At 37.6% G+C, this 22,163-nt stretch overlaps 1 protein-coding gene across 8 annotated transcripts in view; it reads right to left on the bottom strand.

Moving 5' to 3' along the window:
• Positions 1 to 22,163, bottom strand: part of ADAM17 (ADAM metallopeptidase domain 17) — a 55,840-nt gene that overhangs the window by 18,708 nt on the left and 14,969 nt on the right. For 2 of the 8 annotated variants that reach the window (XM_070234806.1, NM_001308552.1), the window contains 9 exon segments: positions 20,099 to 20,229; positions 19,183 to 19,271; positions 14,283 to 14,451; positions 13,282 to 13,415; positions 10,971 to 11,060; positions 8,420 to 8,533; positions 5,984 to 6,128; positions 5,788 to 5,876; positions 1,304 to 1,456 (listed from right to left, as the gene is read on the bottom strand). In XM_070234806.1, the coding sequence (XP_070090907.1) occupies positions 1,304 to 1,456; positions 5,788 to 5,876; positions 5,984 to 6,128; positions 8,420 to 8,533; positions 10,971 to 11,060; positions 13,282 to 13,415; positions 14,283 to 14,451; positions 19,183 to 19,271; positions 20,099 to 20,229 (1,114 nt within the window). 8 annotated transcript variants of the gene reach the window in all.

The raw sequence follows: 22,163 nt of genomic DNA, 5'->3' as shown, positions 1-22,163 counted from the left end.
TCCCAGGCAACCACTATTGAATTTAAACAAAATAGAGTTTAAAATTCAGTCCCTCAGTCTCTTCAGCCGTGTTTCAAGTGCTCAATGGCCATATGTGGCTAGTGACTACTGTATTGGCTAGAGCAGATACAGAACATTTCCGTCACGAGAGGACCCTCTACTGAACAGTGCTGAACTATAATGCACATGATTAAGAAACGCAGAGACAACTTTGAAAAAAAGGAAGCAAATTCAAAAGGGTGTGTGAACAGCTGGAATAATAAGCAAAAGTGGGTGGGAAAGCTCCTCAGGCCCAAGTTATCAAGCAGAGGAAAAGCCCAACGCGACACACAAAGAGAGAGAGGAAGGGACTGTTTACAGCCAAAGAAAACAAGACGCAACAACCCAAAAAGATGACAAAAAGAACATGAGAGAGAAATTTTTAAAGAGCAGGGTCAGGGAAACACAAAAGTAATCATGTTTCCTTCTGGCCCCTGGTCAGGCTTGAAAGTGCCACGGCCAGGGTCAAAGGAAGGGCCAGCACAGGCACTTCACCGTCTTTCCTGGTGAGAGGCAGACTCTCTGAGCCCCTCCCCCAGCCCTCTTTAACTCAGCAACAGAATCCATGTTCCTCCTCACGTTGCCTTCTGCTGCTTAACTTAAGTGAGATTAAAGGACCAGACATCTATGAACACTTTTAGTTCAGACTCTAAGAGTTAGTCAGAGCCACTTACAGTCTCTGAAATCATTTACAATATCCCAAATCAACTAGTGCACTCTATCAGAAACCCTCAGTAGTAAATAGTTCGTTTATTTACTTGACAGATAGATATTTATTACATGCCAGGGACCCCTACTAGGCACTGGAGACAGAGCCCAGAACTAGAAAGGCAAAGGATCTTCCCACAGGGCCTTACAGTCCAGCAAATAATGTATTTTGTTGCAAAAGTTTACAGAAACATGCAAATCGTGAAGTGCTGTCAAGTTAAAATGAGTAACAACTTATACATGAAATGAAAAGAAATTTTTACCTTAAAGCCTGAGCCCACCAGACCCTGCCATCTGGAACTCTGACACCAGCCATCACTACCACTGATTTTCTGTATAGCCCAAATCTACACATGTCAGCCTCGATAACAAACAGTCCAAATGAGAGCTCTAACCACATTTAGATGGACCACGTTTTACTCCAAAACATGTAACCAAGTTTCAAGGTACTTTGTAATTTGCAGTTCCATCCCAAGAATGAAATGCTTTCTGAGCTCTCATTGCAGTGAAACAGCCTCTTTCTTTCCTAACCACATAAACTCCACAAGACACATACCTTATTGTTCTCATGATCTCCACTCACAGCTATGGGATACATGACGTATTTCCCTCCCTGGTCTTCATTTGGGGCGCATTCTGGTAGACCGTCTGGATCATGTTCTGCTCCAAAATTGTGCCCCAATTCATGAGTTGTCACCAAGTCGGCTTCCTTAAGTACCACACAAAGAAAACATTATTTCCCAATGCCCAACCATCACTGCTGTGGCCAACTGGGCCCTGCTGTCTTAAACAGGGTCCAGATTAATTGGATTAACAACAGAATAACAGATTACAATTTCTTCTATCAATTATAGAAATTAAAGCGAATAAGCAGGATTTTAGTTAATACTATTAAACAGTGTTAGAAGAATGAATTTACATCAATTTAAGAAAATATAATTTACAAGATATACTGAACATTCTTAATGATGCACCAAACACTAGCCATTAAACACTGTTTGGCTCTGATAAACCGAATGGCTAACTACAGTCAATTATCCAAGCCTCCCCACCCCCCTCATCCCAACCACACTCCTGTTAAACATCTAAGCACCTGGGAGCGGGGAGAGAGCAAGGGTGAAAAACAAGACAACTGAGAAACAACAAAACAGTGTTCCTTATCTCAGCGACTGAATTCAAGCCCAATGACAATGCCTAGAGGATTTCATTGATTAGGATCCAGTTAAAGGACTGTACTGAATCTATCAGATCACCAGAAGATTTCTATCCGAATAGAACAATGAATTTAGCTGATAAAGCTAAAATTTTTTTCTCATATTTATCTGCATAAAACAAGAATAACAAATTTGAATTACTGATTTTTTTTCCTGGGGGGAGAGTCACTCCACGGAACCTTAAAAATTTATATTCTGCAAGTCATTGGAATTTTTTTTAAGACAGAGTCCCAGAAGTCAATGCCCTGAAGCTTTCCACACATTTATACTAAAATAATAGTACAGAAAATTTTGATTTTTTGATTTTTTAGCAAAAAGTACTCAAATCCCAAAAGTGTAATATGGAGAATTTCAAATTGTGCTTTGAAAAAATTAGTGGATTCTCTAACAGACCAATGCTGCATTGCAAAAATTTCAAAGCAAATTTACTTTTTGCTCTATGTGTCTTCTAACAGAAAAATTCTGGAAGACGAAGGAAAGTATGTCATGAAATCAAACCACAGAAGACGTTGTGATATCAAAAAGGTAAAGAAGCACCATTAGAAACAATTTTTGTTTGTTTTAAAGACTGGCACCTGAGCTAACCACTGCTGCCAATGCTTTTTTTTTCTTCTTCTCCCCAAAGGCCCCCAGTACATAGTTGTATATTCTAGCTGTGAGTGCCTCTGCTTGTGCTATGTGGGCCGCCTCAGCATGGCCTGGTGAGCGGTGCCATGTCCGAGCCCGGGATCCCAACAGGCAAAAACCACAGGCGGCCGAAGCAGAGTGCATGAACTTAACCACTCGGCCACGGGGTCGGCCTCAGAAACAATTTTGAAAATTAAAAGTTTTCCAAAAACTGATTAGTATATTTTTCTTCTCTCATCTTTTTTTTAATCAACCAAAGTCCAGAGTTTACATGAGGGTTCACTCTTTGTGTTGTACATTCTACGGGTTTTGACAAATACATGTCTTATATACATCACTAGAGTATCACACAGAACAGTTTCACCGCACTAAAAATTCTGCGTTCGCCTATTCACCCCTCCCTCCACTCCTGACAACCACTGATCTTTTCCTGCCTCCATGGTTTTGCCTTTTTTAGAATGTCACACAGATGGAGTCATGCAGTACGTGCATTCCCACCAACCACATCTGAGAGTTCTTACTGCTCCATATCCTCACTAGCATTTGGTGTTGTCAGCGTTTTGGGTTTTAGCCATTTCAATAGTTGTCTAATGGTATCTCATTGTTTTAATTTGCAATTCACTAATGACATAAAATGTTGAGCACCTTGCCACATGTTTATTTCCCACCTGTAATCTTCCTTGGTGAGGTGTCTATTAAGATCTTTTCCCTATTTGTAAATCAGGTTGTTTTCTTATTGTTGAGTTTTTAGTATATTCCTTGTATATTCTGGATTGGATAGCAGTCCTTTATCAGATACGCCTTTTACAAATATTTGCTACCAGTCTGTGGCCTGTTCCACTTTACAATTTTACAGTCTAGGAAATGCCAATACTCTTAATCTTCAGTATTCGTTTTATCTTTCTCTGTTCTTTTCTTTTGTCTAGTTCTTTCTACAGGGTCGTGACATTTTCGTCTTAACTGCTCTTCAGTCTTCACACTCTCGAACCCCCCAGGCCCCGCTGCCCTCCCTCACTGGGCAGGGAGGAGTGGCTTTGTTCTACGGCAGACGTTTCAGGTCTGGGGACAGGAAGGATTTACCTTACAGCAACACAAAAAACTGAACACTCGACGACAGGCACTTCTATAACTAACATTTCAATCTCCCACAAAATTTATTTTTCTATCACTCTCCAAAACTGCTACTCTTCTGCTAATACTTGAATTGATGGCCTTTGTTTAACTTTTTTATTTTTCAGAATACAAATCAATTATGGCAAACTTTCAGTTAAAGAGTATACACTACTTGGGGCTGGCGCCGTGGCCAAGTGGTTAAGTTCCCGCGCTCTGCTGCAGGTGGCCCAGTGTTTCGTTGGTTCGAATCCTGGGCGCGGACATGGCACTGCTCATCAAACCACGCTGAGGCAACGTCCCACATCCCACAACTAGAAGGACCCACAACGAAGACTATACAACTATGTACCGGGGGTCTTTGGGGAGAAAAAAGAAAAAAATAAAATCTTTAAAAAAAAAAGAGTATACACTGCATTTGTCTCTACTTTTTCATGAAATCCCACTAAAACAATAATAAAGGAATAAAAAGGACATAATTCAACAAGGACAGAACAGCAGAGGGGACAACAGCAGACAACAGATGCCAACAAAACTTTGGAAGGTAAAAAAAGTACGGAAGAGAAAATAAAATACTGCAATCATGAAAGAACAGGAAGCTATAAAAAGGAAATAGAAAAAAAAGGGCTACTGAAAACAAAAAAATGTTCACAGGAATAACAAATTCAAAGGAACAGCTGAAGATAAAGTTAAGGACATCTCCTAGAAAATAGAAGACAAAGGAAAACACGAGAAAATATTAAGAAAAATCAGACTATCATGGTAGGAGATCAAGTATATGATTTAATGTCATTCCAGATAGAATACAAAAAAACAGAGGATAACAATTTATGAAAGAAATAAGAAAATTTTCCATAATTTACAAACATGAATCTCCAGATTGAAGGGCCCACCTGCCCAACACAAGAGAATAAAAATATCTACACCAAGTATAAAACCATGGTCTAACTACAGTGTATCACATGCTAGTATTTCCTACCACTATCCACTCTCCGTTCTTCCTTACTTAAAGAATCAAAATTCTGCTCAGGCAGCAATGTACTGAGCTAAAATAGCCACCTGGGCAGTCATGTGACCCAGTTCCACCCACTGAGATATAAACAGAAGCCAGTGGGTAGAGCTGCCAGATAAGCTTTTTAAAAGGAACAGTGTAGGCTAGCTATGGTCTCTCTGTCCTCCCTTCTGCAACACAGAAGAAAACCATCGTGTGATCACGAGGTGATGAGCATGACAAACACCTCGTGTTTAGAATGGCTGAGTGAGAGTTGGGAAGATGCTGGACCCCTGAGAGCATCACTGAACTGCTGTAGCAGCCTTAGAATGCTATCCTTGAAACTTCTTGTTGACTGAGGCAAATACACCCCTGATTTAAGCAAGTGTTAAGTGGTTTTTCTGTTATGTGGATTTTCTGGAATGTGCCGAACACATTCCTAACGGATATATCTTGGCAAAAACAAAATCCTAAAATCTCCCAGAGGAAAAACTAGGTCATATACAAAGAATAAAAAATTGGAATGACTTCAGACTCTTTAATAGTAACACAAAACACTACAAGACAAGGGAGCAATACCTTCAAATGCTAAGAGAACTGAGAACACATCCAGCTAAATTAGCAATCAAGTTTAAGAGTAGGGGAAAGACATTTGCAGATACGCCAAAAATCTCAAGAATTTGCCTGTTGTGCACCCTTTCTTTGGAAGCTCCTGGAGGAAATGCTACACCAAAATGACGTAAAAATCAAGAAAGAGGAAGAACATGGGCTCCAGAAAATGACAGAGTTTGGGGATGTCTTCAAATGACAGCTACGCTGCAGGACTAGGAAACAAGTAATCCACAGAGAAGCTGCAGGATTAATGTCTTCAGGAAAAACAATGATCCTGACAGGTGTCAAAAGTGTGACAGGTAACTTTTATTTTCTTCTTTAGACTTTTTATTTTCATATTTTCCACGAAAAAACATTTTTTTTAGGCAGAAACAAAAAAATAGCACGTATTACTTTTTTAAAAAGATACCTACATATATATATAACAGCTGAGATTCTAATACAATAAACTCAAAATCTATCCTTTTAAAAAATAAAAGAACATACCTTTGTAAGGATGGTTTTACCATAATTTTTTGTGCTGGTCAAACCACTATTCAAATAAATATTTTTCTTTCCAATTGGACTATAATAAGCTAAAGGAAAAAGGAAGCAGAGACAAATTGCTTGTTCAATACAGAATTATAGTATAACCCATCAGCTTGCTATTCCCACATATTCACACAACAGATGGAAAACTTACCCTTTGGACAAACACCTCCATGACTGTTTGCTCTGGGAGAACCAACATAAGCTAATCCAAGAGTTCCCATATCGAAATCTTGATAGGTGAAAAGATGTGCTAGGCAGACTTTAGAAGCTTCTTCAGCTATATCAAAGCTAAATTGCTTTAAAAAAAAAAAAAAGTATTCTTAATCAGATTGACAACTACATCAGACTAAGAGACATTTCAACCAAATATTCCAGACAGTACCATATGACTGACTGCAGCTCTGCAGCAGCAACCACAAAACCGTGCAGCGCAATGCTCCTTATCTACGGTGCTCACTCGCCTACACAGGTGAGCAGCAGACTGTCGTCTGGTGAGGAGGCGGGGTGGGCACAAAACGAAAGAGCTTGGGAGCTTTTCATAGCAGCTCAGAACTCAGAGGGGTGCTGTGAGGACACGCAGCCCAGCACTGGGGTCACTCCAATCCTGAAGGCTCAGGGTTCTGAAGCCTCTCGCAGTGCATCTCAGCCCCTCAGACCAAAACGGGTCCCTCTAAAGCATTCCAAAGACTCCATCGGTTTTGTAGGCTTTTTAAGTTTGTTTTGTTTTTACAATATATAGGAGTTATAAATATAAACTTACAGGAAAGCATACATACTTAGTTTTATGTTACTAAAACTAAGATAAAAATCCATTTAGGCCAGCGTTGGTGCTTTGGGAGGATTTCTTTTTTCTTAAAAGGGCTCCACATGTTACTTTAAAAATCTCTACCTTAATAGACCATAGATTCCAACTTAAAAAGACTTTGGTTTTTAAAATGCTTAAAATGAGTCAGAAAGCCAGGTATGAGGAATGAGGTGTTCCCAGGAGGTGCCTCCCCGGCCACACTGGGATTTTCATAGTTCTGCAGTGACATGGTGAGGCTTCGGGGACTCTGCTAGGAACCTTAGAGAAGAGAACTGGGGAGGAGCATCTGTAGGGTCAAGCTGTCCCTCTTGTTCTTCCCCTGATGTGGGCTATCTGGAGGCCCGGAGAAAAGCAGAGCGGGACGATCCTTCAGCTGTCCTGGGAGTCAGCAGATCTGGCCACTTGAATCTGGCTCTGTTGTTACTAGTTGTATAACTAACCGTGGACAAGTCATTTAACCTTGTTGTTATGGGCTGAATTGTGTCCCTTCAAAATTCATGTGTTGAAGTCCTAACCCCCAGTACCGCAGAAAGTGACTGTATTTGGAGAAGGGGCCTTTTAAGTAGTAATTAAGGTAAAAGGAGATCATACGGGTGGGGCCTAATCCAACATGACTGTGCCCTTAATCAGAGGAGCTTGGGACACAGACAGAGGGAAGACCATGTGAAGACACCGGGAGAAGACGGCCATCTATAAGCCAAGGAGAGAGGCCTCAGGAGAAACCAACCCTGTCAATAGCTTGATCTGAGACTTCCAGCTTCCTGAAGGTGAGACAAACTTCTGTTGTTTAAGCCCCCTAGTCTATGGTCCTTTGTCATGGCAGCCCTATTAGACTAATACACTTGCTAAGTCTCTTTAGAAGAGTCACGGTGCCTCTCAACCTACCTCTCAGGGTAGCTAGTGGATCAGATCAGATAAGGGATGTGAGAGCACTATACAGACACAGCACTCTATGGATCTCACCCTTGAGCAAGAGTTGTTAATATCCTGTCATTCCATTCAAGCTCTGCAAACGTGATTTTGGCCTAGGGAGACTCTAACCAGAGAAACCAGGTAAGCCATGCTGTGCCCTGACTAACCTAAGGAAACTATCTGATAAAGAAAAGTTGTCTTTTAAGCTGCTAAATTCGTGGTAATTTGTTGGAGCAGCCATAGGAAACTAATACATTACTAACATAGTAAAAGATAAATACTATCACTTCATAGGTGATTTTACAACAAAACAATAGTACACACAAACTCAGACCCTGAAATCATGTGGCAAACAGGAGAAATCATACCCTGTCAAGGCAAGAATACATATGGCATAGAATGTTCAGGTTCATTACCAGAACAGAAACAAAAATTTAAATCTTCCTGTAGAGAACTTTCAGATGTGCAAGTCATATTTCTAGCATTTAATACATTTTCATACCATTTGATAATTACTGACCTAAAAGATCCATTGATAAGTTTCAAAGAGACTTGAACTAACAAAATGGTGTGCAAAAAATTTATATATTGGGTATCCATCATTTTCTGAAGCCCCATTACTTCACTCGATCCTCCAGGATGCTAAGGGTAAGAAGCGCTGTCGCTTAGCATTCTCCATCCTCACGGTTTGCCCACCTTGCTGTTTGCCCTGCTACAAGGGATGAAGTCACTGCAGGGGCAGCTGCAGTGGGCTGCTCCTGGTTTTCAATTACCTTTTCTAATATGCCCCCTCCTCAATGCAGCACATCCCACAAGTCAGAAATCACAAAGTGGTGTTAACCACATTTCATCCAGGATTCCACAACCCACCTCTAGCAACATCTTCACATCCCAAGCATCCTTTTCTTCATTTGGATAACTTTTTGCCATATTGTAGTGCCTTTCACCAGGTTTTACCTCTTGTGGAGACTTGAGAATGCGAATCTATACTTAAAGAGATAATATACTTAGAACACTTCAGAAAAAAGTCACAAGACTCTGAAATAATACTGCATAAGTTTAGCTATTCAAAAAAAAAGACAATCTAGGGGCCAGCCTGGGGGTGTAGTGGTTAAGTTTGCGTACTTGGCTTCGGCAGCCTGGGGTTCAAAGGTTTGGATCCCAGGCGCAGACCCATACTCTGCTCATCAAGCCATGCTGTGGTGGTGTCCCACATACAAAATAAAGGAAGACTGCCACAGATGTTGGCTCAGTGACAATCTTCCTCAAGCAAAAAGAGGAAGATTAGAGGCCAGCCCAGTGGTGTAGCAGTTAAGTTCACATGCTGCACTTTGGCAGCCTGGGGTTCGCCAGTTTGGATCCCAGGCACAGATCTACATATGGCTTATCAAGCCATGCTGTGGCAGGTGTCCCACATATAAAGTAGAAGAAGATGGGCACAGATGTTAGCTCAGGGCCAATCTTCCTCAGCAAAAAGAGGAGGATTGGCAGCAGATTTTAGCTCAGGGCTAATCTTCCTAACAAAAAAAAAAAAGAAGATTGGCAACAGATGTTAAGCTCAGGGCCAATCTTTCTCATAAAAAAAAAAAAGACCATCTACCATTCTAGAAAAAATGTTTCAGAACCAAAATTCCACAAAATGCTTCAGCTCTAATATACAGTATTTAAAAACAACCTGAGAAGCATATGGTACGGAAAACATGTATGTCAATGAATGATTTGTAAATCTATAACTGTATTCCTAAATTTTCATTTCCTCTATATTTAGTTGGAAAAAACAAGAACTTGGGTTCCATGAGCCTATATTTATTCCAACTACAGTCAATGATTCACAGATACAGAACAAATAAGATGTACATCACCACACGCCACAGGCACAAAAGAATATAAAAAATAGCGGCTTTTCCTTGTACATATAGCACAAACTCATATTAATCCTGATTTTAACAAAAAGGAACAAAGGCTTCTCTCCAAAGGAGACAAAACCTACAGATTGGCAAGTTCAGGAAACAGAACAAAGCCATGCTCAGCTCGTCATTTCTGGCATCCCTTCTGGATCTGCCTGCCTGCAGTGGGTATGTTCTGGTCTGCTCTGCCACCACGTGGTATGCTCACTGGGGCAGGCTGTGCAGCTTTGGTGGAGGGTGGTAAAGATCAATTCTGGGATGAAACAGGTGGATGCCCTCAGTGACTATATATCTAAACCACACCCTCCAATCCATTTGCCACCTTTAAAGAAGCTGGTATTTTTATCTCCTATCTCATACTTATTTTTTCAATTGGTTCCAAGTTCCTAAGGCAAAAAAAGAGCTTTATTTCTGGTCTCCTAAAATTCAAATATAATGGAGTTATTTTAAACAACTCAGGCACCCTATCAGTACCATAATGGACTAATCACCAACATATTCATGAAATGAAAAAGCAAGGTGCAAAAGGATATAGCATACCACCAATGTGTCAAACACACATATACATACACATGCTATCCATGCATAAAATATCTCTGCAAAACTACATATGAACTAGTAAATGGATGTCTCTGGGGAAAGGAAGTGGTCTGACAATGGGTAGAGGCCGAGGAGACTTACTTTTCACTGGCTTTTGTACCATGTGTATGTATTACCTATTCAAATAATAACTTAAAAAAGAAAATTCAAAACAGTAAAAGAGAATGAAAAAAGGAAAAATAATTCTCTTAGTTTTATACAAGTACCATAAAAGTTTAACATTTATAAGTATGATGTATGATTTTAAAAGTCTTTTTTTTTAAGTCTCTAAATTCTATACTACAGAACCTCTAAGAATATGGTTAATTTAGTAAAAAGAGCCTGGAAGAAATAAAGACAATGATTTCCACAATTTACATATCAAAATGTCTGTCCAAAGCAATACCCAATCTCAGAACAGTCTTCTTTAATTAGTCTCATCAATTTGGAACGATGTTTACTATGTAATATAATTAAGATGCATTAACACATCATTACTGGTCATCTCTATTAACAGATTATGAGAAATCAGGAGATTTTTAGGAAAAGAGATCTAATGGCTCTGAGGGTTTGCCTTGCAAATGTACACAGTATTTTTGAGTAAATTTTCTGACTAAGGATTCAACAATACGTGCCAGGATACTGATTAAAAACATAAAGCACAGCAAGGGGATAACAGGACATGAATTCAGGGAAAGGAGAGATCATAGCAGCATAAAAAAGGCTTTCTGCCTAAAACAAGCCTAAGAACAGACACTTCACAATATGTAATTAATACCAAAAACACTGTACAATTTATTAGATAAAAATTACTGGCATTTGAGAATATTTATGATTAAAGCTGAAGATAAGTTTTTGGGTTTTGAATCCAAGTGACAAATATTTACAACAAATAATTTAGCTGAGTTAAATAAGCCACATCCGTTGATAAATACCTGCTCTATCTGTATTCCATAACCTTTAAAACCTGCATTGTCCCATGAAGTGTTCCGATAGATGTCATCAACTCTGTCAATTAGCTCTATCTGCACGGATAAAAGAAAGAGAGTGAGAGAAAGATATTATGTATATCTTCTTTACCACTCTTTGCAACGTAGTATAAATTCTGCAAGGATAAAAAAAGTCACAAAATGCCATTGTACAAGTTTCTATCAATTACAAAAACTAGCATTAAGATGTTACCATTTATCATTGATAGCTCTAACAAAGAAATTATTCCTAGCCTCAAACAAAGTGTTGTTACCAGAATAAAACAGCGGTACAGTTAATCCCAAATTTCAGGTAATCAATTATACATGGAACCAAAATATCAAGCAACAGGCTTTTTTAAAACTGCCATTTCAGTCAACTACAGAAAAGAAAGTTAAAGGTCAATCAATTTACCTAAAATATTCCCTTCTAAGAAGTACTCTGTCCTCAATCTGTCTCTTGGCAAGTACCTCAACTGTCTTCCTCAGAGAGAGGAAAGGAGCAGCAACAGACACTGCTGACGCTGTTCCCCACCCTCACTGGGCAGAGTCCAGCCCCGAGGACTGGGTAAAGAGAGCCAGAGCAATGGGGTTTCACCATCGCTCCTTTCTTCCGTCCTCTGACCTGGCAAAGGGGGCAGATGGGGAGAGAACACTGGGGAGGAGGGACAGTGTAATAGGCAAGGACGAGTCACACTACATAAGAACACAATGCTCGTTACCCATCTTCTCTTCAAAGAGAATATTTTATCGTTCAAAAACCGGGTAAATGAGGTTTGTTCCGGCAACTGTGAAGTGCACTACAGATCTAAGAAACTGTTCTTTGCTTAGAGTAACACTATTAAGACTAGACCTCTAGAGGCCAGCCCGGTGGGGCGGAGGTTAAGTTCGCAGGTTCCGCTTCAGCAGCCCCGGGGTTTGCTGGTTCAGATCCAGGGTGCAGACCTACGCACTGCTTGTCAAGCCATGCAGTGGCGGGCATGCCACATATAAAGTAGAGGATGATGGACATGGATGTGAGCTCAGGGCCAGTCTTCCTCAGCAAGAAGAGAATGATTGGTGACAGATGTTAGCTCAGGGCTAATCTTCCTCAAAAGAAAAAATAAATAAAAGACTAGAACTCTCATTATATTCATATTTTTGGTGTAATGAACAAAGAAGTAAATTAAGAGCCCCTTAATACAAAACCCATATTAAGAAAGAAGTTTGTTCAAGAAAGACTCTCTCTTACTCAGAAACAAGAACTACAGTGACTTCACACACTACTCCTACTACCCTCATAATAAGTTCTTTCACTCGACATGGAAGGGAGGGGAAAGAAGAGTGAGGGAGGGCACGAATAAAACACAGAGAATGAGAAAAGCAAGGCAAAGAGAAAGATGTCTTTACTGCACCAGGCTCTTGGTTCATGAATAGCTGCATTCTCTTTTATTCCCTCAATAACAACATTTTGGTCAGTGCCAAGTTACCATGACGAATGAGGTCATACTAACAAAAAATGTCAATGAAATATGATTCCCATGACTTTTAAAATTACAATAGTAAATGCTTAAAAATCCAGTGCCAATACCTCTGTAATCTTTCCTTCTAATCTTCACCATATAGATAGCAATGATCACGAAAGTCCTATTTCACGCAGTTATATTCCAACAATTAACTATTTAAATGACAGAAACCAAACTGACCATCTTCTCTGAAATATATATATAAGCAAAAATAATACACACAGTTTCATACAAATACTTTTTTTTCCACTCTGGGGCATACATCCACACATATCAACAACAGGATCACTGCCATTATAGCAGTGACGTTTTCAAAGAGTTCACCTGTATAAAGAAGGGAGGCCTATGTTATGAACTCTCCCTAAACCTAATATGCAAAAAACTTGTAACATGAAGAAAATATTAGTTCAAAGGTAAAATGAGTTTTCAAATATTTGAAACTAAAACCTCTCTACAGTATTGTAAGAAGCTCAGAGGACAGTCCTCAAATATCTTAGTAAATAACAGAGCATCTGAAACAAATCTTGTTTCATTACGTTCCAAATTACAGCAGTCTTCTCTCCAATGGAATTTTGGGCCCACTTACCTTATGCAGTCATGCACTTACTAGGTAATTCGTGGTTGTGCTCTCTTCCCCTCTGCCCACGTGAATTTTGGGTCCAGTTACCTTATCCAGTATCGTGTACTTACTAGGTAATTTGTGGTTGTGCTCTCTTCCCCTCTGCCCACGTGAATTTTGGGTCCACTTACCTTATGCAGTGTCGTGTACTTACTAGGTAATTCGTGGTTGTGCTCTCTTCCCCTCTGCCCATGTGTCTGTAAAAGCGATGGTCTGCAACCACCAGTAATTTACACGTGTTCTTCAGGGGGTTGGGGCCTGCTCTCCTCTTCACTCGACGAACAAGCTCTAATATGAATTTGGACGCACTATTCAATCAAAATTCATCAAAACAAGGAGTTTTCTATAGTAACACTTTAAATCTAGCATATTTTTGAAACAATATCATCTGAGCTTAGTATCCTTAAATGTATCTTGAACAACAACAAAAATTTGGAGGAAGACAGAAAAGTAAGATTGGGTTTTAAAATTGTAGAATTCAAAATCAAGGAAAAGCCCCTCCTTAATTTTTACAATGAGGAGACTTTAAAAAGTACTTAAAGCAAAACAATCACCTATTCACTGCTGAGCTACGAAGCTGTCATTTTCTTCTAGAAGAAGTCTACAAATTAACCAAAGTAATGGTGAAAATATCAAGAAAATAAAACATTAAAAATTAGTTTAACACGTCATTTTTCTTATCAAATAATCAAATTGTTCAAGAATTTCTTTATTTCTAAACTAAAATGCTAGTAATATTTTCTAAGGTTTTCAAACATGAGAACAGTAGGTATTCTCACTCCTAAGGAGCAGCATCCACTGTGGTCATTTGAAACCCCTCTCTTATAAACCTATCTAAAGATTGTTTTCCAAAAGTAGTATTGTCATTTCTAAATACCTACACATAAAAAACATTTTCCCTCAGATTATTCCACTTCTCCTTTCCCCACTCTTTTTTTAAGTCCAATTTTTATTGTTACCATTATTTTCTAGTGTTTTCAATTTTTACATTATAGACAAAAGAATTAACTTAAGAAATGTCGAAACAAAACTCTCTTTTCAAGCCAAATACTATAGTTAGTTGATAATCATGTTATTTTCCCAATTAACAACCACTCCTTCTGAAGACAACTGTAGTGCTTGTTTCTTATTTGAAATATATTTTTTAAGTCTTACCATCAGGTGGCTCTCTGTCTACCAGCCCTTTCGGAAGCAACTCTTCATTATCTGCCTTTATATAACCACACACTTTTGGAGACTGCAAACGTGAAACATTCTTGATATCTTCAGACTTATAAACTAATATTCTTTTGTCTTTAGTATCATTAATTAGTCTCCAAAGTGGCTAAAACAGAAAACATATATAATTGAGATGAAATTATAAGAATTTCTAAACATTAAATTCTTACAACATCCTTTCCTTGTTTTTAGATAACATTCACTTCCAGGTTAAGTAAACTGACTATTTCAATTTTTATCAGAGTTTCTATGTTGGTCAATAAATACAGATTATTCACTCTTTGATTTTATCTCTATATAAAAAAAAGCAGTATTTTACACGAGTTATGAAATCTTTTAGAAGATCCAGAAGAGAAAATGCATATCCTTTTCCACTCATTCACAAAGATTTCTGTAACGCCTACTATATACTGGCACTGTTCTAGGTGATGAACGTACAGCAGCAAACGTTAGACAAGGTTTCTCTTCTTGTAACATGTTCATTCTAGTTTCCTTCACACCTTTTTGCCATGATAGGTTTTATACACAGGAAAGAACAAACACATTTTCATGAGAGACGACTGAAAACTTACAACAATATGCCTAAAACTTACCAGTTTCAGGAAAAGCAGTTTTAAAAAACATCTTCACTTACAATATTACAAGGCCACAATAAATGAGAACTAACATACTCAAGAGGTTACTCAAGTCAAAAGGCTGTTTCTGTTTTTTCAAAACAAAGTTCTCTGCAAGGGTACTGGTCTCATCAGAACCAAGCAGCTTGTGAGAATACCAAAAAAGGTATTTTATTAATCTCCACATTCATCATGGAAATGAAAATCAAAACCACAAGGACACCACTTCATACTCCCTAGAATGACTGTCATCAAAAGAACAGATAATAACAAGTAGTGGCGAGGATACGGAGAAATCAGAACCCTCATATACTGTTGGTATGAATGTAATACAGAATGTAAAATGCAATAAACATAAAACGGTGAGAATGTAAAGTGCAGGCACTATGGAAAACATCCTGGCAGTTCCTCAAAAGGTTATAATTAGAGTTACCATATGACCCCAAAATTCCACTTCTAGTACACATCCAAGAGAAGAGAAAATACATGCTCAACATAAAAACTTGTTCACAAATGTTCATAGCAGCATTATTCATAATAGCCAAAAAACAGAAACAACCCAAATGTCCAACTGATGAATGAATAAGCAAAATGTGACATATCCATACAATGGAATATTATTTGGCAATAAAAAGAAATGAAGTACTGACACATGCTACAACACAGATGAACCTTAAAAACATTCTAAGTGAAAAAGTCAGTCACAAAAAAAACACATATTGTGTGATTCCATTTATATGAATGACCAAGCAAATCTAAAGGGACAAAAAGGCAAATCTAAAGATAGAGACAGTAGATCAGTGGTTTCCTACGGCTAGTGGAATTGGGGGAAAGGGTGGTGGGTGCTAAAGGGTACGGGGTTTCTTTTGGGGGTGATGAAAATGTGCTCAAATTGATTGTGGTGATGACTGCATAATTCTCTGAATATACGAAAAACCACTAGATGTACACTTTAAACAGGTGAATTTTATAGTAGGCGAATTATATTTCAATAAAGCTGTTACATATATATATCTTCTTTCATAATTCATGTATGAGGTAGATTTAAGAAACAATGGTTACAGAACCTCAGGGCTGGCAGAGACCTCAAAAAGTTAATTAACCAACATCTCAGGGGCTACAGGGACCTCTACTTGTCCTACAAATAGGAAAAGAGAAAAAACTTTTCTTTTGGATTAAACATTTCTAAATTCATATTAATAGTTTCCTAATTTAGCCAGTCTGGTACAGAAAAAGATATCAGGCTTTGGGATCCGAGATACCTAGGTTCAAACCTCAACTATATCCACTATGTGCCTTAGACAAGTAACTTATCTGAGCATAACTTTCCTCATTGGGTAAAATAGTGGTAATACTATTTTGAAGATAATGTAAGACACTGAAACCAGTTATATATTAAGATTTCAAAATAAAGGTAGTTACTATTACTAATAATAACATCAAATCCTATTATCACCATTATTAATAAGTTGCCAGAAAAAATCATCGGATGAATAACTAAGAAAGAGACAAGAACCTTGACTGGATCCTAAATTGGAAAACAAAAAAATCTACGAAGGAGATTTTGAGGATGACTGGAGATTTTGAGTATGCAATGATTATTAGATAATATGAATTATTTCCATTTTCTGAGGTGTGTTAATTTTATTGTGGCTATATAGAAGATTGCCTTTATTCTTAGGAGATGCACACTGAAGCATTTAGGGTTGAAGAGTCTTCATGTCTGAAACATTTTCAAATGAGTCAGGGAAAAAAAGAGAAATAAAGCAAACATGGCATTATGTTAGCAGTTAATGAAGGGTTATAGGGTGTTCTTTCATTCTTTCTGTAGATTTGAACATTTTCAAAGCAAAAAGTTGGGGAGAAAGAAATCATCTCATGAGTCAAGGTTAACCTAAACTTATTTATATAAAAAGCAAGCTATGACAATAAAATGTGCGATGGCTTAAAAAGTTTAATAGTGAAGTGTTAAAAGTAAGATACATATATTTTCCTGTTCACTCATATGTCTAAGATTTTAGCACAGATGAACAATGATTTTTAATATCAAGGTAAGTGCAAGTAAGAATGATACAATAAAAAATATGAAAAGCACCATTCTAATAAGCCGCTTTTTCAATTAAAAAAATTATTAATCTCATGCAAAAGTCCTTCGATAAATCTGACAAATTTACTTTTAAGTAAATATCTCACAGTGAAATATTAATTATAGCCATTTTTGTACTTAGTGAAACAGGGAGGTACAGATGAAAACAGTACCAAAGGAAGTATTTAGAAAAATGAGGAATCTGAACAAATTTAACTTGGATCCTAAATGCACATATTTTGAATTAAGAATTAACAGAATATTCTAAGGAAATAAGCTGACACATGCACTGCAGCAGAAACAATGCTGTCCATTCCTTATACTGTTTTATCTTTTTAAGCACCAGAGAAGGTGATTTTTCCCAGCCTCCTTTGCAGACAGGTTAGAGACAAATGTTCTAGAACACAGGCAGAAGTGATGGAGGCCACTGCCAAGCCTGGCACTTAAAAAACCCCTGTGGGATTCTCTAGTTCTGTTTCCCTTTTGTGGCAACCTCAGAGGACATGTGTCCCTCTGTCAAAGCTACAAGGTGGAGGAGGACCACTCAACCTACCTAAACCTTCACGAGAGCGAGGAACGAACCTCTGTCGTGTGCACTTACCGCTACCGAGTCACGGCAGCAGCGGATGTGAAAACTTGGCACAGCCTAGACAGAGTTTCCTGTGGTTTCCTAGGGTATTCCCTATCACCAAGACTGTCCTAACTAAACGCATGCACCAAAAGGTGTGCCCATAGCTGTTCAGTACAGCATTTTTTATTTCAAAAATTAGAAACAAAACAATTGAGCATCAATGGGGGAATGGGAGATTGGTTAAATAAATGGTAGAATGTTTCAATGAACCAACAGACAGCATTTATTAAAAACCATAATTTGGATATTAATTTATTAATATGGAAAAATGCTCATATTATATTGTTCAATGAAAAATGCATGAAGACAAACTACATATTGTATGATCCTAATTTTATAAGAAAAAACAGTCTGCATAACTACTTATTTGTGTACATATGCACAGAAAAAATTTGGAAGGATATTCATCAAATGTTAACAGTAGTTCTATCTCCCAGGAGTGAGATTTCAAGTAATCAATTTTCTGATTTTTTCAGGGAGCATGTATTTTTAAAAGAAGATACTTAATAAAAATGGATTGAAAGAATAAGTAAACTTAAGACTTGCTGACTTGACTGATTTGCCTGTTCTAGAGTGAATGTTCATTTACTTTGCACTAATTTTCTGACTCTTTCTGGTATGCCAGATTCCCCTAAAACACTGCATTAACAGACCAAAATAGACTGCAAGCCCAGAGACAAACATTTCCTTTTCACAATCACAGACAGACACATGACTAATGGCCATGCAGTTTGGATGTTATTAAAATTTATAGTATTTATAGCACCAGCACCCTGTCTTACCCCTACTCAGCACTCAAATATACTTGAAACTTTCCTTCTGATCACCCTCACAGTTTTCCCACAGGTGTTCCGTTTTGGTGATCTCACCACCACCCAGAGTTCTCTCATTTTCCTAGAAACACTTCAATCCACAAATCTGTGGCAAACGTTTTGTTTTCTGGACTAGCATTTGACACAGGGCTATGTGTCTTACACAAACATGGCTAGTTTGGTCTCGTTTTCTACTGCTAGTACTTCAATGGGAGAGTGGCCAGAGCCTAAATTTCCTATAGTTTCTCTTTTAACTTCTCAGACTATGAACTATCATCTTTTATTGATCTTGCATTTCCAGAATGTCTAGGAAAGAAAAGGAGAAATAGAGAGAGAAGACTTCGCTTTCATCTCTAAGAACATTTACACTTATAGTAGGATTATTAGAGAAGAATAAAGAAAAAATGAGGCAGAAAGGAAAGAAAGTTTTTTCTTCCTATTATCCATCCCACATGTGACTTTCTCTCAATTATGGTACTTAGAAATATAGGGTGCATCTTATGACAGCTTCTTAGATACGTAAAAAATATTATCTTCTTTTTTTAAAAAAATCATCTACTTTCCTGGTAAAAACTTTAAATACAAGGAGAAAAGAAGTATAATTAAAGACCTCTGTCTTCTTAAAACGACTGAGAAACAACTTTTTAAAAATCAAAGATATATACTCCTGAAAAAAAAAAATTGACATGTTTACCTCTATATTATACTCTGCCCCATCTGTGTTGATTCTTATTGTAATATCATCATCTCCTATGTGGGCTAGGACCCTAGAGTCAGGCTCACCTTAAGAGAAAAAAAAATTTTCGTTATTAAAAAATACTTAGATCAAAAACTAAATTATGCACTACTATCAATAAAAATCAACCAAGTCCTTTATCAGAGTAGGTACTGTCGATACTGTAGGAATCTGCAGAGATCTACAACCAAGAAACACAGGCCCCAGAAAGCAGCTAGATGTTCTCACTCCTAGGGAGTAGCCTTAACTCTAGTTATTTGAAACCCAACTCTTTTCCTCAAGCCACTTATGAGAATTATCTAGAGTGTGTTACAGAACAAAATACAGTGTAGACTTTCTTCTGGAATAAGTTTACCTACTTTGGGGTAAGAAAGAACTAAGAGGAGGCAGAAAGATGATTTGGAATATACAGGTCTCGAATTATACTATTTGGGGGATTTTAATGCCATTTCTTTTTTCCTATTGCAGAAAAAGTTCCAGAAGCAAACTGCAAGTGCTTATTTGATATATTTTCTTAAATAAATACATAACAAGATCATAAAACCCATTATTTTATCTGCTAGCTTCTCTGTTTAAAATCTCATAAGGGAAGCCTAAAATCCTTCCCTGGAAACAAGAGAAGGTTAAATTCTTATCACTTGAAAGGAAATTCATTTTAAATCACCACAATAGCCAGTTAGTAAGCTATGTTGGATAATACCCATTTCCTGCTGTTTAAATGTTTCTGCTTCCAAACTTACACAGCTCTGATAAAACAGACAAAGAACAGCACTTCTCTGACACTCCTTCCTCCCCGCCCCCTAAAAACAGGCAATCAAGTTAGATCTGGACACCCAACACCCCAGCCACTAGGGCAAACAAGCACCGTACTAACCAACCACGTGTCCGCTGAAGAAGTCCTGCCACTTGACGGTGTACTCGCTTTCATCTTTACCATCTACCACCACGACTTTGAAATTCTGGGAAAAGCGTTCAGTACTTGATGTCAGGTATAATTTAAAATGCCTAAAGAAAGAATACATTCATATTTTACTCTAAGCACATAAAATAGAAGCCTAATTTTCATTTAATTAAACTCTCTTAAAAAAAGAAGCTGACAGGGGGCCAGCCCTGTGGCCAAGTGGTTAAGTTCTCGTGCTCCGCTTTGGCAGCCCAGGGTTTCACCAGTTCGGACCCTGGGCACAGACATGGCACCTTTCATTGGGCCATGCTGCAGTGGCATCCTACATGCCACAACCAGAAGGACCCATAACTGAAAAATATACAACTATGTACTGGGGGGATTTGGGGAGAAAAAGCAGGGGAAAAAAAAAAAGATTGGCAACAGTTCTTAACTGAGGTGCCAATCTTTAAAAAAAAAAAAAAAGTTGACAGAGGAGTTGACATTAATAAAACACTATGAAAGTTATAACGACTGTTTTATGAGGTACTTAGAGTATGATATCTCTTGTAAAGACAAATAGACTAATTTCTTTAGTTGTAAGAACCTGGCAGACCAAAAGAAACTAGAACTTGGGGGAAAAAGATTCAAAGACAAGAAAATACACACATCTGGATACTTTAAGTTGGAGTTCTGCTTGTCTTAAAAATTTATTAAAAACTGGTTATTATTAGATACCATTTATTGAAATATCTACTCAGTGCCAGATACTCTGTATGAGTTATCTCCACAAAACACAGTAAAAATTGAGGCTTGGAGGTTAATCAACATACTCAAGGTTACACAGCTAGTAAATGATGAAACTGTAAATTTAACTTGGTTTATTTCAAAAGCCTGTACTATGCTGCCTCTAGCAATCAAGCTGGTTTTATTGCTGTGCAAAATTAACGTACGCTACTTTCTACATTTTAAAAGCACTCATGCTTTTTTTTCTCCTTCTAAAGAGAGCTTATCCTGAAAAAAATTAATCCACAATTGCCATGAGGAAAATAAATGTAAGGTATCCAACACAGACATTAAAATACACACTCTAGTTCTTTAGTTGGCTTAATATTCTTTCGTTTTCTACGAGTTTCAGTTCTAACATAAAAACTGGGCATGGTGAGCAAGAATTTTTGAATTATTATTTACAGAGCCCTTTCAAAGTGCCTATGAACACCAAAGATAAAGAAAGTTATGTGTTTCATCTCAGCCACAGAAACAATTTTTTTCAGCTGTGGTGTTGAAAATATGAAATGTTACCTCCCCATGGGTTTGCACAAGTCTAAACTGCCAGAAAGAATCTAGACTAGGACTGTCTCCATGGCAACAAATATTTTTAACTTTTTGAGCATAACAAGGTAATTTTAGTTTCCTTGTGATTTTTTAATGGTCACAGGAAAAAGACAACAGAACATTATGTGAGAAAACCTTGGAACATTTTCTTCTGCTATCTTAAAAGGTACCTTCCCACACATTCACAGCTGTGATTTTTCCCCCCAACAGTTATGCTGACAACTTCTGGGGAAAAAGCATCGCCACTATAAACGCTTTATTACGTAGTTTCAGAGCTCTCTAGGAGTCTCAGTATTACTTTTACTTAATGCTCTTTCCAGGAAAAAAAAAATCACTGGAATTGCACTCTTTGTTTTCTACACTAATATCTGCTCTTTTGTAAAGATAAAGACAAAGTGACGGTAAAATTTCTGTTTTTTGTATTTCCAATCTTCACTTTTGAGCTATAAACCACCAAAAGGATATGTCAGTCAGAATTTATAGTTTACTTTACCTTCCCAAAATTATGAAGTCAGGTACTTACAAGATCTCCTTAAACGTTTTCATTTACCTTTCTGACTTCTAATTTAAGGATTTACAGTAACTACAAACTGGTGCTAATCCATCTGAATTAACATTACTTTCATATCTATTTTTTGTATATATTGCAAAATGATCATCACCATAAGTCTAGTTAACATGTCATGATACATAGTCACAAAATTTTTCTGGTGATGAGAACTTT

The sequence above is a fragment of the Equus caballus genome, chromosome 15 (assembly GCF_041296265.1).
Source record: "Equus caballus isolate H_3958 breed thoroughbred chromosome 15, TB-T2T, whole genome shotgun sequence".
Lineage (NCBI taxonomy): Eukaryota > Metazoa > Chordata > Mammalia > Perissodactyla > Equidae > Equus > Equus caballus.
Note: the sequence above shows the minus strand (reverse complement) of the source record. Positions and strands in the feature narration are given on the sequence as shown.